This window comes from Ictalurus furcatus, chromosome 14 (assembly GCF_023375685.1).
Source record: "Ictalurus furcatus strain D&B chromosome 14, Billie_1.0, whole genome shotgun sequence".
Taxonomy (NCBI): Eukaryota; Metazoa; Chordata; class Actinopteri; order Siluriformes; family Ictaluridae; genus Ictalurus; species Ictalurus furcatus.
The window spans coordinates 6,284,138-6,308,381 of NC_071268.1; the positions used below are offsets into that span (position 1 = coordinate 6,284,138).

The following is a 24,244-nucleotide window of genomic DNA, read 5'->3' on the forward strand; positions in this document are numbered from 1 at the left end:
GGAAAGAGCTCCAGAAACACTTGGAGGCAGCAGGTGCCATGCGCTCCACTGCTCACGCTCGTACTTTATTACACATAACTTTATTTATGTACTTTAACGTTGTGAATTCTTTATATGTGCAGATTTCTTGAGTTAATCCTGATGTCTGGTGAAAATTTCATGTGAATAACCTCATTGGAAATGTATTTACTGAAAAAAATGTTGACGCGTTCGATACTTATTTCCCCCGCTGTACATGCTTACTAAGTGGCAAGAAAAAACAAAACTCATACAACTTAGTCTGGAAAATGGAGTAACTGAAACTGTTCTCATACATTTTATTTTTGACTATACGAATCTTTCCACCATTGCACCCTGTTGCCATCCTACCGCCCCTAAAATGTTCTTTGAAAATGTTTTTTTTTTTTTTTTTATTACTTGAACTAATTCGATTTTATTTTTATGTAAATGTAATAATTCATGCAGTAGAGGGTTAAACAATACTACCTGCTCAATCAGTGACGTGATGCATGCTGGGTAAGATTTGTGCCTTACCCGGTATGTAAAGAAGACCGAGGACTTGCTTCTCCTCTCTCCTTTGACCTCCACGTTCACGAGTCCTTCGTGCGGGTCTCGCTGGAACACTTGGGCGATCTCGCACACGACGCTGCGAGAAGACGAGAAGCAAATTTTCGGGTTATTTTCCCCATCTTGTTCTATAGGTATTTTCTCCGTGGTATGTCTAAAAGCACTCGGCACGAAGGCGGACGGATGGTGCGAGCGGTGCGTCCTGATGCAGAAGTCCAGCACTGAACAATAACTCCGACTCTCAGTGTTGCACTATACAACTCAGTGGAGTAGATTCCACCTGGTGAGACGGACTCAAAGCGCTGTGAATGTGTACACGCCACGCTGATGCCAAACCCTGCTGAATAATGCCTGGAGCTTTCTCTCTCCCTCACACACACACACACACACGCACACAGAACTCAGGACTTGAGAGGCTTGTTAGCAGCCAAGCGAACACAAAGCCGGACCACCCTCGGACATAAGCAGTGTAAGTGAGCTTAAAAGCTCAGTGTGGGATCTCGCTAGTAGATCCCGGCCCATGCTTAGAGGACAGGTTAGGGCCAGAATTACCGCTTCAGCTTTCAATCTTTTCAGCCACCACTTTTCTTTCCTCTCAGCCTAAGACTCGGATATCGAATACAAATCCGCAGCGTTCAGGAGAGCATAGATACCCGAGAGGCAAAAACAGGGAGTTTCCTGAAACTTTACGAGTTGTTACTACTAGACACGAACACACATAGGCCTGGCTTTACGTTTGCTGTGGTGTCCCAGAGCTCGAAAAAAGACCTCCACACTCCAGTCCCTTAGAAACAATGGTTTAATATTTGATGCAGAAGCATCATGACTGCATGTGAAACCATCACCTGGTCGAAACGGAGTATTTCTCCTCCTGGTGGATGCAGGAAACTCCTGCTACAGAGATGTTCTTGATATCATCCTTGTGAATGCCCAAGTTAGAACCTTTAATGGTGACCGAGATGCCACCCTGCAGCGGACCGTAGCGTGGACTTATCTAGAAGGAAATGAGTACAAAGGACAGTTCAGAAGAAGCTCCTACAACTATAAATCCTACACTTAACTACGTACTTTACATACAGTACACGACCAAAAAAAAAAAAACAAAAAAAAATAAAAATAAAAACGCTACAGTTGTTGTACTTAACTACACTAAAGAGCAGTTTTCCATTAGAAGTTGCCCGTTATGCCGTCATTAAATACCGATGAGATGAAAGATGGAACCAAAGTTTGACAAAACAATATTTATTTAAAAAACGCCTTTGAAACTTGCGCTAAAAAATAAATAAATAAATAAATAAACTCTCTATATATCTACTATTTATACCGTGTGTGTTATTGGTACAGCGTGTCGGAGTGGAACTCACTGCTGAGATCACAGGGTCTGGACATAACTGCTCCTCGTCGCTGGGACACAGTTTATGAAACACGCAGGAGCGTGACCGAGCACACCATACGCAATTGTACTTAAAATCCGTGTTCTTACACAGACTGCAGTCCTCCCGGCCCAACGAACAGTTATACAGCGTTACTACAGAAAAAGAAAAAGAAAAAATATACAAACACAGACAATCTTACTCATTATCGTACAACAGCATTTACAAGAATACGACCAATTATACATTAAAAAAAAAAAAAAAATTGTATACATATACACACCATTTAGCGTGCTGTCAATCTTCTTCTCTGTGTACTTGTCTTTAATATGGAACAGGATGCTGGTCTCTTGAGCCTTATCATACGAAAACTACAGAAAGCAACACAAAGCAGAAAGAATTCCATCCATGCTATTAAAAAACAAGTCTCATTTATACTGCATATCATTAAAGCACAACATTAAAGCCACTGACAGGTGGATGTGAAGAACACTGATTATCTAGTACAGTGGCACCTGCTCAGTGGGGGGGGGGGGTATGTAGGCGGCAAGTGAATAGTCGGTTCTTGAAGTCGATGTGTTGGAAGCAGGAAAAAATGGGCAAGCTGATCTGAGCAACTTTGATAAGAGCCACATTTTGATGGCTAGACGACTGGGTCGGAGCGTTTCTAAAACAGCAGGGTCTTGTGGGGTGTTCCCGGTATGCAGTGGATAGTACCTACCAAAAGTGTTCAAAGGAAGGACAGCCGGTGAACCCCTTCATGGCAACGGTTTTCCCCTAACGGTAATTCCCTCTTTCAGCAGGATAATGCGCACTGCCACACTGCTAAAATTGTACAGGAATGGTAAAGGGTCTGCACTTATATAGCGCTTTTTGAACCATAGCGGTTCACACACACACAGGTAGCAAAGCTGCCATGCAGGACGCTATCTTCACATCGGGAGAAACTTGGGGTTCAGTGTCATGCCCAAGGACACTTCGGCATGTGGAGTCATGTGGGCCGGGAATCGAACCGCCAAACCCTACGATTAGTGGACAACCCGCTCTACCACCTGAGCCACAGTTGCCCTTAATGGAACGGTTTCAGGAACATGAGGAAGAGTTCAAAGTGTTGACTCAGCCTCCAAATCCCCCAGATCTCAGTCCGACCGAGCATCTGTGCGATGTTTCCGGACAAACAAGTCCGATCCACGGAGGCGCCACCTGGCAATTTACAGGACTTAAAGGATCTGCTGCAAATATCTCAGCGCCAGATACCACAGCACACCTTCAGAGGTCTTGTGGAGTCCATGCCTCGACGGGTCAGAGCTGATTGGGCGGCACAAGGTGGACCTACACAATGTTCGGCAGGTGTTTTTTATATTATGGCTGATTTTCTGGGCTGTATGTCACTATATAGTCACACTTGAACAGTCTACTTTTTTTTTTTTTTTTTTTTAATATTTATCTGTAGGCTTTTCACAGACTCCCCCTCTCCCTGGGAGTGCATCTGGCAGCAAGTCAAACAGAGCTGAAGAGAATCGATGCTCCAGGCCTGTTCTCGTGGTGTGCTGCTACATGCCGCTTCCCTGCCACACTCGGAGACATTGAAAGTCAGAGAGTCATTTGATGAGGTGCTGCGAAATAAGCTCTGCTTTAACCGACAGGGGGCGCAATGATGCAGAAGTCATGCTTTTACTACAACGGACTGCGACGTGTCCTTCGCTTCTGAGTCCGGATCAGTATAACGGTTTAAGATGGAGAGCGGGTAAGAAAAACTCTGCTGAGCTAAATCAGCCACTGGTTTGTGTTTAAGGGCGCTTTCACACCCGTTAGTCCGGTTACTGAATCCGAAACGGAGTGAAATTCAAAATTCTTTTGGTTCATTTGCTGTTTGGTTTGGTTTGCTTTCTCACTGCACATAATTAAACAAACCCAAACGTGAATAATAATAATAATAATAATAATAATAATACTAATAATAATACATCGGCTGAGGGACGGCTCAGGTTTTTACAAAAAAAAACATCGTCCGCGAACCCAAAACACATGGCTTGTTTGGTTCACTGTATTTGGGCCGATTCGGGATTGAATTGCTTTCTCGCTGGAAGAAGGCGCTATAAAAAGGCCATGATGGGCTTGTGCTGCTGTGATTGACAGGGGAGAACGAGTATGCCCCTCCCACCCAGGCACCACGGCCAATTCTGCTCTCTTGGACTCCCAGCAACTGATGGCTGTGGCATCACCAGGTTTCGAACTTGCGATCTCCGGACGATCTCCAAAAGCTTCGCTCATTTGCTAATGTGATAAACCGTCCACTGACCCTCTTCCTCGAAACATCTAACACCACTAACAAGGCACTCGCAAAGGCTCTTCGACCGTTTCTCCACGCATAGCATCTCGACCTCTTTCATATTGTTAGCTCTGTGCATGTGCACGTCCCTCTTCAAAAGCAAATCGCAGCTTTCACTCGGGTTTAAACACAGAGATTAAGATGGATTTTGAGGAAGTCTGAGCTCATTATCTTGTTCTAACTTCCTGTCGGAAGCAACCAGGTTCTGTTCTATAATACCCTGAGATACCTAAAGTCCCCATACCATGAAGTGCCTTGAAATGCGCGTTAGTCGATGTATTGGCGTAGTTTCCACTGAAACGGGAAGTCAGGGCGGGACATATCGAGTGTCTCCTCCCCCTTTTTAAACAGCCAATAGCGTTTAGCTAACCTCACAGCCCAGGCTAAACCCATACTTGACAGTTAGTACCATGGATATTTATAACGTTAGGAGCGGGACACTTCAGATTCCAGAGAGCGTCTAATTGGACGGAAGACGTGATGAGAAGCTAAAGTGCAGGATGACATCATCAGAATTCTTGCTCCGTATTGGTGGTTGAGAGAGATTGTAGATTTTGAATGCATATCTCATCTAAATTTTAAACGTTATCATTGTTTTGGCGCGCACTAGCTTATTGATAACCTTAAACCCGACATATTCGTATGAAAAGCCACCAAACGTCCATTTGGATTTCAAGTCACGACGCAGTCGATCATTACAGGATCCCCGGGGTTCTCTGGTTTTATCCATGTTGACGGATATCGTTCTTTGCGGCATTTATTCCAAATGTGCTTTAAATCATTTTGCAACATAAGGTATGTTTCTTTTTTTTTTTTTTTTTTTTTTAAGAGAACAAACTAGAATTCAGAGAAAGATGTTCTTATTAGTATCGGGTTTTTGTGTGCGTGTGTGTGTGTGTGCTGGAAAGTACTTTCTTCCACTGTTTGAAAATTTCAAAATCAATGTCTGTCATTCTCCGAGTTATTATATAATGACAGACTATTTCACGAGTTCTTTTAGGAAAGAAAAAGAAAAAGACAGCGTTCAGGTTTTGGCCGCTGGACTACATTTGAAGTGGCAAAACTGTGGAACTTTTGGCAATACTACTACTACTACTAATAATAATAATTCAAACTTCAGTTTGAGTTAAGAGAATCATAATATATTCAGAGCTGCAGTGGGTCAAACGGAGTAGAGCCGCTCTGACAGAATAATGATATCCCTGGAGTAGAGGACCTAAGTGACAGCCAGCTAGAATACTAATGACCAGAACAATCAATCAAAGGTTTACTTCAACCGTATTGCCTACATATGCAGAGGCATATTCTGATAATGTGTGTGTGTGGGGGGGAGGCATTTAATAATGTAATTACAAGAGTGTGTGAGAGAGAGAGAGAGACAGAGAGAGAGAGCGCGCGCCCGAGAGAGAGATCAGCATGCGATATCCGTTTTACTCACCATGTATCCACTGAAAGAGAAAAATGGACCTTCTTCAGTTTTCACATCGTCTTCAAACTGTTTCATTAAGTCTGTACCGATGGTGAACTCTCTGCCCTGCAACATCAACAGTTCACAGGAATTACTGAATTAATACTGTATGAGGAGTAGCTGTGTGCGGTGTGTGAGAGTATTCCTGGAGGTCTTTTCACACCTGTACCGTAAAGCTAATATTGGCCTGATGAATTTTAACAGTCTTCGACACTGAGTACGTTTACACGGACAACAATAATCCGATATGAACCCGATTAAGACGATACTCTGATTAAGAAACTAGCATGTAAACAGCGATTATTGACGACCTTAAACCGACTAAAGTCATACTCGAAGTAAACACAAATGGAATTAAGACGCGTGGAGTATTCCTGTTTTAATCGCATTATCGAAGTACGTTACAGACATGTACACACCTTAATCACACTATTAACGTCGTGTGGGAGTTTTCACCGCATTTTGTGACAGGACACGTACACACACGGTAGCGCTCAACCGTTTTACGGCAAACAAGAGAGCACGACTGCGTCCCAAACCGTGTACTTACCTGCTATATAGTAGGCGAAATACATGTATCTGGGCTACTATAGAGTAGGTAAGCACGCGGTTTGGGACGCAGCCCGCGGCTTCAAGCAGTCGTCTATTTGCAGGTATAGCATGACAAATAATTAACCGCACTTGAAGTTTCGTAAAATTAAAAATAAAAACACCCAAAACTGTATTCGGTACCATAACGAAGACCAACTGTATGTCGATACGTGAAATTCTGGAGGGAACATCGGACGGCGTGGCGTGGGGACGTAATGACACAATATTGTCTTACTCAGAATAAGGTCAATAATTAGATTACTGCTGTCCATGTAAACGTAGTCAATGACAGAAGCAACAACGAAGTGCCGTGCAAGAACGATGCTGGATGGTCTGTCATAGGAGTTCAGTAGGGTTGAGATCAGGGGACTGTGAAGGCCATAGCATATAATTCACATCATATTCATCCTCATTGAACCATTCGGCGAACCTTCGTGCCCTGTGGATGGGGGCGGAGTCATTATGGAAGAGACCACTCCTACCAAGGTAGAAATGTTTTAGATAAAGGTGGATAAAGGTGATTAGTCAGAATGACTTTGTAATGGTTTGCAATGAATTCTACCTCTAAGACCGAGGCATTCAAACTGCCTCTGTGTGTGTGTGTGTATGTGTGTTTGGGGCTGGTGGGGAAGGAGGAGTGGTGCTGTTACGGGAGAGCAGAAAAAAAATACTAAAAAATAAATATTTAAATACACGTTTCAGACCTTTACACATTTTGAGTAAGAGCTAAGCATTTTCAAATATTCCAAAAGAGCAGTCATCTTTTTTTTTTTTGTTCCCCACCCCTAATAAAAACATCAGAAGAGCCAATTGACATGTGAATCCGGAATGACTGACAGCTCCGCAGGTGCTTCGCGCTCTCCGCTTGAAAGATGCCCCGATGCCGCGCTCTCGCTTTCTGTCACGGTATTTTTATTTTTTTTTTTAAGTTTCTTGCGAATGTGAAATAAATAAGCAAACAAACAAACAAACAAACAAATAAATAAATATGTTTAAACTGTATTTACTGGAGATGCCACCGGAATATTTCGGGGAAAAGAAATAGCTAATTTCGGTTTTCGTCTGAGAGAGTGAGGAGAAAAAAAAATAAAATAAAAAAATCGGACTACGAAAGCCTTAAACAGGCCTACGACGAAGCATCAAAAATCTAACGCTTTAGAAATAATGCTGATGGCACTCAGAACTGGACAATGATTTCAAACGCTGCTTGTTTGCTGTGCTCTCCTGCACTGCAGTCACGTCATCTACTCCTCAGATTACGTGTGTGTGTGTGTGTGTGTGTGTGTGTGTGTGTGTGTATGCGTGATGTTTTATGGTAGCCCATTTGCAAAGGGGAAGTAGAAAATGCGGTTCGATCTTTCGGCTTCATTAAACACATCCCTACCAAAGACGACCGGGTCTAACTATAAGAAAGTCCATTTTTATCGATGTCCAATTCAATTATTGCACGTAAACAGGTCAAGAGTTTCGGTTACTGTTCACATCAAACGACAGAATGGGGGAGGGGGAGGGGGGGATTGTGATTTCTGTCTCTTTTGATGGTACCAGATGGGCTGGTTTGAGTATTTCATAAACTGCTGATCTCCTGGTATTTTCCCCACAACGCAGTCTCCTTTTCCCCCCATTCGGACCTTTGATGTGAACGTTAACTGAAGCTCTCGACCTGTATCTGCGTGATCTATTGCACTGTGCTTCTGACACACGATTGGCTGATTGGATAACTGCATAAATAAGCAGGTGCACAGGTGTGCCTAATAAAGTGGACAGTGAGTGTACTGTATATACACATTTACGCTCATTGTACAGAAAGCAGAGGTGGAAAGAATTAAAAGTTATATTGTCATAATGTTACTCATAACATTAAGAACTCGTTAGGACTGAACATGTATACTGCTAACGGCACTGAAAAGTCCATAACGTTCTGGTGAATGAAAATGAATTCATAGTAAACGTTTCTTAAATGTTCGTAAGCTCAGTTTGTTAACCTCGTCCGAGCACTGTGTTTTGCCGTGAGACTGTTTTATTAAGTCGTATTAAAGATTTAATTCTTGAATGAGTTCCTTATCGTGAAGTCCGAGATGCTTTCCTGCTCAGCGTGTTTGTAAATAGTAGTTATTTGAGTTACTGTAGCCTTCCTGTCAGCTTGAACCAGTCTGTTCTCATCTCACCCCTCTCACATCAGCAAGGTGTTTCCGCCCACAGAACTGACATTCAGTGGGTGTTTTTCTGTGAATATCTCAGGAGCTCAGCGGTTTCCGAAGAAACATTCCAACCAGCTCATCTTGCACCAGCAACCAGGCCACGGTCAAAGATCGCATTCTATTCCCTCGTTCTGAAAAGTTCGACGTGAACATTTTAAAACCGAAGCGCTGGACCTGTAACAGCATGATCTTAAGCATGGTGATGCTGCCACATGATTGGGTGATTAGATAATGGCATGAATGCGCAGGGGTATGAGTGTTCATTTTAACGTGGGATATTACATATGGGCGTTTGTCATAATCAAGAATAACTAGAGGTCACAGCTCACTTTGTAGGGCTCCAGATTTACTCCTTCAAAACTGATGCGAGTCTTATATCCCACTGGAATCAGGATGGGATCTGGGTTTTCAAACCGAGGACATTTCTTTGTCTGAAAGACAAAACACACACATGGCTTAATTCTGGTGTAATTGTCAATCTCCTGTATGGCTATGTAAACAACCTAAACAAAATATTTCAAAACAGTACGGTCTATAATATATATCTTGTATGTATGTATGTATGTATATCCTTTATGTATATCCTGTATGTATGCATGTCCTGTATGTATATCCTGTATGTATGTATGCATGTATGTATGTGTGTATATCCTGAATGTATGCATGCATGTATGTATGTCCTGTATGTATATCTTGTATGTATGTATATCCTGTATGTATGCATGTACATCCTGTATGTATATCCTGTATGTCCTGCATGTATGTATGTATGTATGTATATCTTGTATGTATGTATATCCTGTATGTATGCATGTACATCCTGTATGTATATCCTGTATGTCCTGCATGTATGTATGTATGTATGTATGTATGTATGTATGTATATATATCTTGTATGTATGCATATATATCCTGTATGTATATCATGTATGTATATCCTGTATGTATGCATGTACATCCTGTATTTATATCCTGTATGTCCTGTATGTATGTATGTCCTGTATGTATATCCTGCATGTATGTATACTGGGTGGCTGTGGCTCAGGTGGTAGAGCGGGTTGTCCACTAATCGTAGGGTTGGCGGTTCGATTCCTGGCCCACATGACTCGACATGTCGAAGTGTCCTTGGGCAAGACACTGAACCCCAAGTTGCTCCCGATGGCAAGTTATCGCCTTACATGATAGCTCTGCTACCATTGGTGTGTGTGAATGAGACACAGTGTAAAGCGCTTTGGATAAAAGTGCACAATTTACCATTTATGTATGTCCTGTATGTATGTATGCATGTATGTATATCCTGTATGTATGTATGCATGTATGTATATCCTGTATGTAGGTATGTCCTGTATGTATGTACGTACAGTATTTATGTATGTATATCCTGTATGTATGTCCTGAACGTATGTATATCCTGTATGTATGTATTTATGTATGTCCTGTATGTATAGTCTGTATGTATGTACGTACAGTATTTATGCATGTATATCCTGTATGTATGCATGTATATCCTGTATGTATGTATGTCCTGTATGTATAGCCTGTATGTTTGTATGTATATCCTGTATGTATGTATGTATGTATGTATGTACAGTATTTATGTATATCATGTATGTATATCATGTATGTATGTACAGTATCTATGTATATCCTGTATGTGTGTATGTATATCATGTATGTACATCCTGTATGTGTGTATGTACAGTATGTATGTACATCCTGTATGTACGTACAGTATGAATGTACGTATATCATGTATGTACGTACAGTATGAATGTACGTATATCATGTATGTACGTACAGTATTTATGTATGTATATCCTGTATGTATGTATATCATGTATGCATGTCTGTACAGTATGTATGTACGTATATCATGTATGTATGTATAAGGATATGTATGCATATATGTATGTATGTACAGTATTTACGTATGTATATCATGTATGTATGTATGCATGTATGTACAGTATGTATGTATGTATGTATGTATGTATAAAATCCAAATGATTCATGTATTTCCTTTGATGTTCCATGGCAAGCCAGAAATCCACTTTCCTAATCTGTTACATTTCATTATGCATGCGTATCTCTAACATTTATAATTACATCTTGGCCCTGTGACACAATCAGATCATTCAATACACAGCAATAAATCTCTGTCTGAAAGCTAACAGTTACGCTCCGTAGATAAATGAGTAAATGAGGTTTGGTCGTTTTTCGCACCTGTCTGTGTTTGATAATATTGGGCCCTGTTTCAGCATCATTCATATCCGAGCACGTGTGATCGGCAGTGTTCCACTGACACGCCCACGGTCTGCTCACACACGCTATACACCTGCGAGTTAAGCACAGAACAGGGAATAAAACACACTCTTTTAGACAGAACGGAAAGAGAAGCACTAACACAGACTCCAGTGCTCAGTAATTACATTTTTTTCCAGCAGTGTGTAAATTTCGGGGAGAACACACATCTTTTCAATTCCTAGGAAACAAAGCTCATTCATCAGATGCAGTCCAGAGTGCTTAAAAAAAAAAAGAAACAAATTGAAAAAGTATAAGAAGCAGCAAAAAAAAAAAACAAAACCCACAAAAAACAAGAGATTGACTTTTTCTTTTGATGAATGAATAGGAAACTAAAGCAATTTCCTGTTCTTGGTATGAAGGGGGGGGGGGGAATAAGAGAGAGTAAAGGAACAGAATATCCTACTACAGGTCTCTACAGTAGCAAATTCAATTCCAGCATCACTCATGTATCACGATTTCTGAGTAAAAGCTAGTCTCATTGGTATGAATGCTCATATTCATTACGCACACGTGCACTTTGTAGCTCAGTGTCAGCACAAAACAGTGACACACTCGCTGACACAGGGAGAAGAGAGAAGAAGCCACTCACGGAGTATTTTCCGCTTTGCGCACTGCTGCTGCACAGTCGTAGAACTCGTAGTCACGGGAGGCTACCTCCACGCTCTCGTTCAGGAAGATCTTCACCGGCACAGCCACCGAATCTCCATACAGAGACAAACAGGAGAGAAATCTCGGTATACTCACATCGCCGCAAAGTACCGAACATTCTGATACTTCTACATGACAAAACTATACGTATATCAGCATTATTAACAGTGTTATCCTAAACAACTTCTTGACATCTTATTAAGTGAAAACATCTTGGAATATAGGGACATTTAACAAATTCTTCTCTTCAAAATTGTTCTATAGTTCTAGTAATCTATCGGCAAGTCATTTTGCTTATTTCTAAAAACGAATAAGACAAAAGAATTAAAGCTGCAAGCAGCATTTTCGGGGGCCAAGCACCCCGAATCTGTAAGCTGCACATCCGCAGATGTGTTACAATTGTTGCATAAGCCGTCAGAGGAAAGCAGCGCCATAACTGTAGGCAAAGGGATTCAAGGATGATTGTAGTTTAACGCATTTACCATTCCATTACTGTAGAACGGTTTTAAATATGAATATTCCTTTGTACCATTATGATGTGAGCCAATTTTGGTAAAGATTGGACAAAATGTGGAGGCGGAGTAGCAAAAATGGCAGCTACAGTAGATTTAAGCATTTGTTTTAGTGTGTGATTGTTACTTTTAACCAGTAGTTGGTGCTGTCACAAGATTTGTTGCATAGCCTCAGGTCACGGTGCTGAAGGTGCCTATCGAGTTTTGCGTCAGGGTGCAAAGTCGTTGCAGCCTCACTTCCTGTTTGCCGGCTTCACTGTCAGATTCGTCGGCCCATTACGGCCACACCATTTGGAGTATTCAAAATTCTTTTGTATTTTCTGTGAGGCTTACTCTGAAGATGATGTGTGCCAAATGTGGTGGTGATGGGCCAAAATTTGTAGGAGGAGTAGTGGAAAAATAGTTTTTGACAAAATCCGAGATGGCGGAAATTGAGGTCATAGACTGCGTTCAACTCGTCTCGATCCAGGGAATCAAGGCTTTTAAATTTTGGACACATGGATCAAAAGTTATGACCATAAAAATACTTCCAAATTAGGGCCAAATGTGAGCCGATGGTGGTGCTACAGCGTTGGTAGCACTTGACCCAAATTTGGCCAGAATGTTCCTTATACCCTCCCCAATCGGTGTGCCAAATTACATAACTGTTTACTAGACAGTTCTATGGACTGCCATAGACACCCTAGTCAGAAGAAGAAGAAGCAGAATAATAATAATAATAATAAAAGATAAGGTAGAATAACTATAAGGAGCCTATGCACCTTCGGTGCTTGGCCCCCTACTAAGACAACTGTAAGTTTAAAATAAGTAAATATGTCTAGAAAAATGCTTGATAGTCTTATATTTGTTATATAAAATGTAATAACGAGAAATTTTCCTTTATTTATTTTTTCCTCTAACTTTTCCTTTATTTAAGGTATCTACACTTAGTGTGTGTTGAACGTGAACAGCGTTTGCAGCGGAATGCACACGAACCACAACCTTACACGATTTTGCTGCAAAATTCATTACTCAGATGTACAAACAAAAGCACAGTGGAAGCTCTGCTCTGTTTTTCGTACACGCTTTTCTAGTACTGGCACTTCACGAGTTGTTTACATTGCCGGAGAGACACCACTGTCAATCATTATACGATCTGACATGCCCACACAGGGCCGTATCTAGAGTTACACGCGCCTAGCGAGAATGAAAGAAAAAAAAACAAAAAACAACAACCCAAAAAACAAAACAAAACAAAAAAAACCACACACAAAAAAACAAGAACCAATCTATTTTCTTAAGTCTGCATTTTATATTTCTTTTTTCTCAGGGTTTAAGGCAAGCGCTTGTGTTTTTAAGGCTGCAGTCTAGACGATGTTGACAAACACTGCAGACGCCTCTACTCAAGACGATTCTGGGAGTACGTGTGAACTACAGGAAAGTGTGGGGAATCCAGGAAATGGACTTAAGCATGCGCGTAACTCGACTCTGAATACAAGAAACTTTCCCAGCGTATATATAGATTCACTAGTTAGACTTAAGCTGCAAACTCTGAATAAAGCCCACAGTTCCTATCAGGCAAAAAGAGATTGTAAAACTTTTAGTTGTAGTTAGGGATACATATTTTTTCAGCCTACTACTACAGTAATAAATGCTAGTAGATTTAATTAAAGCTTTTTAGCATCACGAAGATGTTTCTTTTTTTAACGTAGTGTTGACATGGGGCTTTAAACACAGCATTACAGTTAGCCAGGTCATGTTTCATGTTCTCTTCTTAATCCAAATGATCTGAAAAGAAGTATTATTATTGATATTAGGCCATTAATTAGTTAGGTTACAGTGGTGACCTATGGAAACGGTTTGTAGTCTGCAATTCGATTGAAGAGTTAATTCAATTCACCCTAATCTGGCAACCCTGATTTCTCCTCGATCACCACTGCTGCATGGTCACTTATGATTTATACTGGTGTGATGTGAAGAAAAACCGACACTGTGTAAATCTTACTGAATCAGATTCCATGTCGAATTAAAATTATGTTGGAGACAGCGCCCCTTGCATAAACCCCCACAACCTACCCCCCCCCCCACCTCAAGTCTATATAAACATATGGCTCAATTATGAAAACGTTGCCAGGAATCACATCATGGAAAATAATGTCATGATTGAGCAGTGCATGGGGCCCAAATTTTGACTTGAAAAATGGGCTGGGTTGGCTACAGGGGTGTGGTGGGGTTGCGGGGGTGGATGAGGGTAGGGGCAGGGTTTACCGGGTCACTGGGCTTGTTAATGAGAATGTAATGACGCCTATCGTTACTCTCACTGGTTTTTACTGGCTGTTAGCTAGACTATTCGGGTTATTCGGTGAATCCAAAAATAAACAAAACAAGATATTATAGATATCACGTTAATTCAACTAATCACAGCGGAAATGTGCTCAGGGAATCACCTTAAGATTTTCCAGGACAGCTTTATTTTATGTTTGTTTTTGTATAGAATTCGGCGACTTTTGGTTGAATGCAGCATGTATTTTTGTTTTCTTCATATAAACCAAAAAATGTTAATCACTGTATATTCTAAATTACATTGGTAGACTTTGTAATGTCACATTGCATGTTTTTAGAGCGGTACCTTGGTGTGGAGGTGTAGGAGGAAGCCGGTTAGGGGGAGGCAGGTTGCATCGGACCATCGAGTCCACCATGGTAGCTTTACTACTGGATGAACCGATTGTGCAGTGGATCCTGTCAAAGTCTCTGATGCTGGGCAGCGATGGAATGTTGATCTCGACCTAACATGGGACAAGTTTCGAAGTTGATCACACTGGCAATACATTCAAGCGAATCGGTGAGGAGCTCCACTACAAGAAGTGATGCGTTGAGTGGTTTGGATGCGAATGCAAATGTGAATACTGAAGCTGTTTCGGAAGGGGAAAATCCAGCGGACCCTTGTTTTAAACAGGAAGTACGATGTTGAAATAGTCATTCATTCATCTGCAGTGACTGGTTAAGCCTGGTTTGGGTTCTGGTAAATCTCGGGAACACGGAGCTCAAGGTGGGAGAATACATCCTGGATGGGATAATAAAAATAAATAAATAAATAAATAAATAAATAAATAAATAAAACAAAACAATCCACCTGCATGATTTTGGACAGTGGGAAGAAACCAGAGAACTCAAAGGAAGCCCACACAGATACGATACAGGGAGACCATGTGAAACTCTGCACAAACAGTAACCCAAGTTCAAGATCGAAGCACATCGATCGTCATTTTGAGCCTGAAGAGCTCTGAAAATGTAACCAGCGTGAACGAGCCGAGGACTTTGCGGGACTTAAATGTCATGCGTCTTCATCCAAGCACATGACTGCTATCCCACGTACTACAAAAAGGCCAATAAGTGAATATACTTTCTTTAAAACCTAAACGAAATCAACTCCAGTGCTCATATATTATTTACTATATGGATGCAGCACCTCATTAATCAGCTTTTGAAGATACCACGTCGGATGAGACCGACTCTGATTGGTTGCACAAATTATGTGCAAAAGGAAGAGTGCAGCAGACACTGCTTCTTTTTAATACAGATAAGCCCGAAATTACATTTCGGCCGTTTCTCAACTGGGGATTCTCGGTATCCTAATTCAACAAGAGCGTTTGAAATGAAGAGTTATCTATGTGGTAATAAGTTGTTTACAAAATTAAAAATAAATAAATAAATAAAAGAATGCTTGCTGTGTACAAGCAACAGAAGGAAAAAAAAAAAAAAAAATGCAGATAAACGTTATCTGCTAATACAAGCAAAAAAGTTTACTTGCATATTAGAGTAAATGTAATGAAAGTTACAGGAATAAATAGAAGCTACGCTCGATCCAGGTTTTACTTCCACTAAACTGCAATCATATAAAATGATAAAAATCTTTGTACTTTATTATTGCGGCCACTGACAAACAATAAAGTACTGAGTAAACACAATACTTACTGTTCTGCTAGCTCAGATTAGAAAGATGCATTAGCATGCATTACATTCATTCTGTACGTACACCATATGGCTTTATTGTGCAGTGGCCTCACAGTCCCGCTGGATCAGCATGCTCAGCTTTTATAAAAGACTGTTTGAGAAAGGAAGTTTAAAAATAAGTGTCGTAATTACGTCTCTGACACCTGCACAGTTACCTGCTGGGATCTCTTGCAGCTGAGGTTGGGAGGATGGAAGGAAACTATTTTAACGCACTGCTGTCTGGGGCTCCACAGCCACCCGTTCTTCTCTTCAGCTCGACTGCACTCTGACCTCCTGGTACACCTACAGCCCGGGGACAGAACGCACGCATCTCAGTCTGCAAGTCTCCATGGAAACGTGAGCGCTACACAGTCGCTAGGCTCTGTATGTGACAGCCTGTGCTTTTCACCGAGATTTACACCGAACAGCCATGACATTATAACCACCGGCGGTTGACGTGAATAACACCGATTATCTCGTTACGTGTTGTGGGATATATTAGGCAGCAAGTGAACAGCCAGTTCTTGAAGTTGATGTTTTGGAAGCAGGAAAAATGGGGAAGTGTAAGGATCTGAGCGACTTTGACGAGGGCCAAATTGTGATGTCTAGACGACTGGGTCAGAACATCTCCAAAACAGCAGGTCTGGTGGGGTGATGCGCGTGGGGAGTGAAGGCTAGCGTGTCTAGTCCGATTCCACAGAAGAGCTAGAGTAGCACACATTGCTGAAAAGGTTAATGCTGGATATAATAAAAAAGTGTCAGCATCATGGAGCATGGAGCAATAGAAGAAAGGGGCCTGATCTGATGAATCACGTTTTTATGTGGACGCCAGGTACGTGTGCGTCGCTAACCTGGATAAGAGATGATGCACTATGGGAAGAAGGCAAGCTGGCAGACAGAGTGTGATGCTCTGGGCAATGTCCTGCTGAAAAACATTCACGTGGACGTTACTTTGACACGTACCTCACGGCAACGGAGCTCCCTAACGACAGTGGCATAATCTTGCAGCAGCATAATGCGCCCTGCCACACTGCTGAAACTGTTCATGAACGGTTTGAGGAACACGACGAAGAGTTCAAGGTGTTGACTCGGCCTCCGAATTCCCCAGATCTCAATCCAATCGAGCGCCTGTGGGATGTTTACGGACAAACACGTCCGATCCATGGACGACCCACCTCGCAACTTACAGGACTTAAAAGATCTGCTGCTAACGTCTTGGCGCCAGATACCACAGCACACCTTCAGAGGTCTTGTGGAGTCCATGCCTTGATGGGTCAGAGCTGATTTGTTGGCACAAGGGCAGGGGGACCTACACGATATACGGCAGGTGGTTTTAATGTTATGGCCGGTCGGTGTATACAATTCTATTATCGGTAGTCACGAATAGATAAATTACTAATCATTCAAAAGGTAAGTTAACACTGTGACTGATGTATACACCTTAGCTGACTACCTAGCTCAACGGCCTTCCATCTGCAGAGAAGAACCGAACAACGAGAGGAGATAATGTACGTATTAATGCAAGAGGATAAGATGCACTAACAGGCACATAAGCATGAACGTATGCATTAGATTTTTGCTAGAATTTTTACACAGTGTGTTATTTTTCACTACAACTTGCTGTGGGAATTAACTTTTTTTTTCTTTTTTTTTTTTTTAAACACTGAAGGTTCCAGGGAGAAAGTCCTCGGTGAATGACAGCGCACATCTATCATAAAAATAATACTACGCTTTCACTTTGCTCCATTTATTTCACTTTCTGGCTCTACTCATCAAGCACTTTTAAGAATATGTTACTTATTAAAAGATATGTACAGTCTTACTGAACATTTATCATAGCAGTATATGGAAATAAATATGCGTTTTTTTTTTTTTTTATTCATTTGTCTTTTTTTTTTTTTTTGTTATCTAACAGGATACCAAGCAAACTGTCCGAGCAGTTAAAGGACAGTCCTGGGGTTTGATCGCACAGCCTTCGGGTTACTAAAGCACAGCGTTAACTGTAAAACAGGCTTTTCACATACAGTACGTTTACATGGACGACAATAATCCGAGATTAACCCGATCAAGACGGTACTCTGATTAAGAAACTAGCATGTAAACAGAGATTATTGAGGACCTTAATCCGAATAAAGTCATACTCGATGTAAACATTAATCGAATTAAGTCATGTGGAGTATTCCTGTTTTAGTCGCATTATCGACATGTATTACTGACTACGTTTACATGGACAGCAGTGATCTAATTATTGACCTTATTCTGAATAAGACAATATTGTGAGTAAGGTGTTTACGTGAGTCGCTTTTAGAATATTCCTTTCATGTTCCTGTTTTACGTGTTATAGAACATAGAGCGATTAACGGCACACGTCATTACGTCACCGCGCCACGCCGTCCGACGTTCCCTCCAGAATTTCACGTATTGACATACAGCTGGTCTTCGTTATGGTACCGAATACAGTTTTGGGTGTTTTTATTTTTAATTTTACGAACGCTTCAAGTGCGGTTAATTATTTGTCATGCTGTACGTGTTAATAGACGACTGCTTGAAGCCGTGGGCTGCGTCCCAAACCGCGTACTTACCTACTATATAGTAGCCCAGATACATGTATTTCTCCTACTATATAGTAGGCAAGTACGCGGTTTGGGACGCAGCCGTGCTCTCTTGTTTGCCGTAAAACGGTTGAGCGCTGCCGTGTGTGTACGTGTCCTGTCGCAAAATGCGGTGAAAACTCCCACACGACGTTAATAGTGTGATTAAGGTGTGTACATGTCTGTAACGCACGTCGATAACGCGACTAAAACAGGAATACTCCACGCGTCTTAATTCCATTTGTGTTTACTTCGAGTATGACCGTAATCGGATTAAGGTAATTAAAAATCGCTGTTTACATGCTAGTTTCTTAATCAGAGTATCGTCTTAATCGGGTTAATCTCGGATTATTGCTCTGTATGTAAACGTACTGATTGTCAGCATTCACCGTTCATCAGAACAAACGGTGTAGAGTATTAAAAATGCCCAGGATGATACGATCTTTAAATCATTAGAAGTCTTGATCGAAGGTCAGATCTGCGTCATCCCTGACACGAATCCATGTTTATCCACCTGGCTATTTTTTTTTTCTAATTTATGTTCGGGCAGCGTAAAAAAAAAAAAAAAATAAATAAAAAAAAAATTTAAAAAAAGGCTTTGCTTGCATTAGACATGACATTTATTCACGAACAGAGATGATCGATAAACGTCACCTGCCCTCCAGGACACACCAGCCACAGTAGGGGTCTTTCTGGGCCACGCAGGACTTGCAGTCGGTCTTCTGGTGGCACGACTGCACCGGCACCTTAGTGATCTGTAGACCCGATAAGAAACAGTGTGGACTTATTTTAAGCCAAGCCTCTTTGTTTGGCTATCGTTAGAAAACCGTACCTGCCACGCGAGCAGACCATGTACGTAACAAAAAAAAAAAAAAAAAAAAAAAGACATCAAACATTACTCGCGAGCAAAGAAATGAACTCCTTCACAAACACAAAGCAGACTTAATGCCTTGATAAATGACTTTCGCGCGGGCACCTTCTTCTCCGTAGTGATGTATATGTGACTCTGGGTCTTGTCGAAGAAAAGATTCTTATTCACGTGCTCGCCCATAGTGTCCCCAGGAACCCTGTTGTACACCTCTGGTTTGCTTGACAAATGAACCTGCGTGGGTGGAGAACAATAGACATGGAGCAGGTCGCAATTATACAGTGCAGCATGGGACAAGAGAAATCCGTCAAGCTGTAGCCGAAAACCCACACAGAGCGGCTCGCGTATTCGAGACATACCTGACACAATGTCATCCCTAAACGAATAGTCGACGAGCCAGTTAATGACCAGAAACTCTAGGATCCTGCTCTAAAACACCAAAAATAGCCTCCTGTACTTCTCATTGTGAGTCAGTACGGCTGGGCTGAGTGAAAGCGAGGCACCACGGGTTTTTATTTTATTTATTTTAATACGGTCCTCTCCCTCCTGTTTAATCTGACAGAGTTCCAACCCTAATGAAGAATCCATGTAGGAGGCTTCTCGACATTACCGAAAGTAGCGGCTGAAATGTGAGGACTGACTCACGATCTAAAAACAATTCTCCTCCGTCTACAGTCACGCCGTGTCTCAGGGAAAGGGGGACATGCGATGGGAGTCAATATCTTTTCATCCAAGACAACCTGAAGATGCCTCGTATGCTCCATTTCAGATTTCTGGCACAATTATTGGATGATATGTCTCGTGCCATGAAAACACACGATTTTGGCAGACAATTATTTCAACGTCTAAAATGCCTGCAATATATATATATATATATATAAAAAAAAAAAGTCGCCGGTTTGTATCCAGCCCTACTTTTTTTTTTTTTCCTTTTCTTCCATTACATAAGAAAAACTTCCGAAATTCTTCTTATATCTGGCGTCTGTGAATGCCTGAAACACTCTTGTCGCTTTTCTTTCCATTTTTACTTCTTATATAACCAGTTAACCTCCACTCGCTTTCAAACCCACAGCATGCATTCTAGCCAAGCTAACTCCCAAAGAACCATCACTTCTAACTTTCTCGCTCTCTCTTTTTTTTTTTTTGCGCTTCAGCTCTGTAACACCTACCTTCAGTACCTCTCCCATGGTGTTCCCTACAAACGCGATCGTGTGATCGTTTTCCACGGCAATGGCCACGGCAGTCAGATGACCCCGAGCCTGTTTGGTGAAGAACGGCTCTGCCTGCAGGGCGAACTCTGGCCTGCTGGCCAGCGGAGAGCGGAGGAACTCTGCTCCGCATCTGTTTTGGTCCACGATTTCCTTCTACAACGGAGCACAAATGCAAAAGATACTTAGTGTAAAAACCTGAAGGCAGGATAATCGTTATATCTTTACTACAGGAATAATTCAATAAAATGTAAGGGGTTTTTTTTTTTTCTTTGTATTCGATATACCTAATGTCCTACCATTATTGTAGGGGAAAGGAAAAATAAATAAAAACACTAAGAAAAGGAAGAGACAGAAAATGCCAGCACTGTCAGCATGGGCTGTAAATTCGGGCTCTGACAGTTGCTCAACCTCAGCTCCATCACTCAAGAGGTGTGCGTGGGACCGTTTTTAATCCTGCTCTCTGGGTTATTCGTTTCGTTTGGATCTGCACACAGTCTTTTCGAAGGAATATATTCTAAACCGCCGTGACTCGGACCAGGCAGGTACTAAGGACTGCGGCGCGTTTAAGTTAACGACTTTATTTGAGCTTCATATCTGACGACTTCACTTGTTCCTCTCACTCGTGATGCTTTTGGTCTGTGCTGCAGGACCCCAGTCCTGATGCACAACTCTATGCTAAAACCTTGTAAACCTTTCTTGTATTTGTATCCGCTTAGAACACATTACCTATTTAATTAGTGTGCTGTTAAATCCCTAATCATTACATAGGTATCCCCTTGTCGTTAATTCTTTTTATACAGTACAGGTTCCCAGCAGAGCGAAGTCCCAATATATGATAATATATACCGACTCACTCTAATGTTCAAATAATCACTAGCATTTCGAAAGCCATTGAAGATCGGGTTGAAATTAAAAAAAGATGCCTAGGTTCGACCCTGTCCCGTGAGCTAATCTGGTCCCCTGTCCGAGACGTGACGGTAGTACTTACGCTATGTCGATGGGCACACGGGTTGCCTGCGCTGGATATGTAAGGGCTGTACACGGCTGGTCGTCCTCCGATCTTTCCGTAGTCCGTGTAGCAGGCACTGAGGATGTCCTCCAGCCTCTCGTTAATGCGCTTTAACGGATACATGCAAAGAGCCGAGTCGGTCGCGTTCTCGCCGTCCGGAGTGGCCACTACAAACAGGACTTTATCCCAGACCGTAATGGTTCCGTACGAACCAGAATTCAGCATGGTGCGAGCTAGCTCCTTTCCTGGCTCGGTCACGTACGCAGCCTGGACTTTATTGTAGTGGACACCGTTCGCGCTGCAGTTCAGCTGCAGCTCGGTGTAGGAGTAATAACCTTCGTCTTTCTCACAGAGACGGGACACGAACGTGAAGTTCTTGTTGTCGGTCCCACCCTGAGTGCGCGAGAAGAGGAAATACACAAAGCCGGAGTCTTTAAAGACGAAGCGAAATTGGTGCTGGTACTTGGGTGCGAAGGGGATGGCCTGGACCGCCGAGGCCTCCACGATGCTCTCGAACACAACCCACTCCTTGTAGTTCTCCAGGATGCGCGTGGTGATGAGCTTCGGGTTGTCCTCCTGGCTGCCGTAGCCCTTCCCGACCAGAAAGACGTTGAATGGCTTTTTCTCCGGATCGTCTTTGAACTGGAACGTGGCCATGACCCCGACGACCGAAACGCTGTCCTCGATGCTGGCAGCATACGTCCTCTCTCCTTTACTGTCGCTGTAGTAGATCTGCTGATTCACATTGCTGAGGTTCAGCAGCGAGCAGATTCCTCTGTACACGCTCCCACACGCTATCAGAGACCCGTTCGCGGAGTGCACCAAAAGGAGCTTATTGACGTTATTCGTGTCTTTCAGATCCGCAGACATGCACGTGGAGGTGGACACGGGGGGTGTGCAGCTGCGAGCGTCTTTCTTAGGCCCCGTCTCTGCTTTGGCTTCCAGCCGGAGGAAAGAGTCGAGCTGGTAAATGGCGTTGACCGCGCCCAGGTAAACCCGGCCTGTCGCGGGGTCCTGCGCTACATTGTTGACGTTCGTGAGCGTGGAAAACTCGGAAAGCGTCCCCTCGACGGAAAACGGGGAGACGCACGCCAAGAACAGGACCATCTGCACCCAATCTCCCATCTCTGCGAAAGCAAACAAACCAAATAAGTGTTTTTAGGAGAGAAATAGAGAGAAATCGTTTTTACGAATCGCAGTTTGCGTAGCTTTCGTTCAGAACGTCTGGATTTGAAATGCTCCAATTGAGTTACAAGCTGAGATAAGAGCTCCGAGATGGTTATTTGGAATATTAAGATATATTAACAATATTAAGATAGCCTATATGTGTTGAACACAAAGTGATAGTCTACAGTCACTATCCCCAATCTCCATCTCTCTCTCTCTCTCTCTCTCTCTCACTCTCAGAGGACATTAATCTTAGTTTGGTCACAGCTGCTCAAGCACAGTCAATCATCTGTTGCTTATCTCATTACAAATAAATGACAACAAGACAATCCAACTCACAGAGACACTCAAACACCACAAACCCACACACCATCGAGAGGACACACACATCAACAAAACCTGTTTACTTTCTCACACACACACAAACACGTTCCTCCTTTTTAGAAATCCACAGGTGCTGCAGTCAGTGCAGCGTTCGTGGTGCCTTTGTTTTTCATTCCAGTCACACAATTAAACCTACAGGCACACGCGCACGCGTGTCAACCTGAAAATCCTGATGAAGCTCCCACACGGCTGAACATGGATGGATGTTTTGTTACGTTAACCTGTCTTTCCCTGCAGCTCTGATTACGTGCAGAGCTCATTATCCATTCACCCCTAGGGCTCTGTTAATTTCAGCCACACACTCATTTCCATAAAAAGCTCCTGTCCCTCTATTGCCCCACTTTATTCTGCGTCCCCCCCCCACCACCACCCCGCCCCCTCCCCTCACCCACTCCCCTTCTGAGAATGAAGCTCATTTATTTCAAATTCCATTTCTCCAGGTGAACGTGCCTGCCCTTTTTAATTCATACCCTTAAACAATTTATAACAATGTACAGTTGCAATCAAAATGATTCGACCCCCCGCATCGCAAATCAGGTTTGTTGACAAAATGGACGGACTTTCAGCTGTTTGCAGTGAACACATCAAACAAAAGCGGGTGAAATTATTGAACACAACGAATGCTTCAAGTGGTTTCCCTGAATTCAACTGAAAATGCAATTTATAATGACTTCTCCAGTTTCAAAATTATCCGACCCCTTCATGACGAGCATCTTTAGTACTTAGTAGAGCTCCTTTTGCTGTTATGACCTGCAGCAAACGAGATGCATAGCTTCTGGCAGCGTTCCTGAGGAATCTTATCCCGTTCCTCATGAGCAACGGCATCCTTGGTGGAATTTGAGGTATGCTTGGGATCATTGTCCTGTTGGAAGGTCGAATGACACCCAAGCTTCAGCTTCCTCACAGATGGCATGACGTTCTCTCCTAGGATGTCCTGATACTTCAGTGAATCCATCTTGCCTTCCACACGCTGCAGGTTTCCGGTGCCAGAGGATGCAAAGCAGCCCCAGAGCAACACCGAGCCTCCACCATGCTCGACTGCGGAC

At 42.4% G+C, this 24,244-nt stretch overlaps 1 protein-coding gene across 7 annotated transcripts in view; it reads right to left on the reverse strand.

The window, feature by feature from the left end:
* The window catches only part of plxnb2b (plexin b2b), a 159,487-nt gene that overhangs the window by 29,457 nt on the left and 105,786 nt on the right, over positions 1-24,244 (reverse strand). For 6 of the 7 annotated variants that reach the window (XM_053641989.1, XM_053641988.1, XM_053641993.1 and 3 more), the window contains 14 exons: positions 21,627-22,774; positions 20,597-20,791; positions 19,536-19,661; positions 19,214-19,314; positions 16,145-16,271; positions 14,605-14,761; positions 11,426-11,537; positions 10,756-10,867; positions 8,862-8,987; positions 5,711-5,806; positions 2,224-2,311; positions 1,932-2,095; positions 1,413-1,561; positions 535-646 (listed from right to left, as the gene is read on the reverse strand). In XM_053641989.1, coding sequence (XP_053497964.1) covers positions 535-646; positions 1,413-1,561; positions 1,932-2,095; positions 2,224-2,311; positions 5,711-5,806; positions 8,862-8,987; positions 10,756-10,867; positions 11,426-11,537; positions 14,605-14,761; positions 16,145-16,271; positions 19,214-19,314; positions 19,536-19,661; positions 20,597-20,791; positions 21,627-22,774 — 2,813 coding nt within the window. The remainder of the gene's footprint in view (positions 1-534; positions 647-1,412; positions 1,562-1,931; positions 2,096-2,223; positions 2,312-5,710; positions 5,807-8,861; positions 8,988-10,755; positions 10,868-11,425; positions 11,538-14,604; positions 14,762-16,144; positions 16,272-19,213; positions 19,315-19,535; positions 19,662-20,596; positions 20,792-21,626; positions 22,775-24,244) is intronic. The other variant, XM_053641990.1, reaches the window with a different exon arrangement.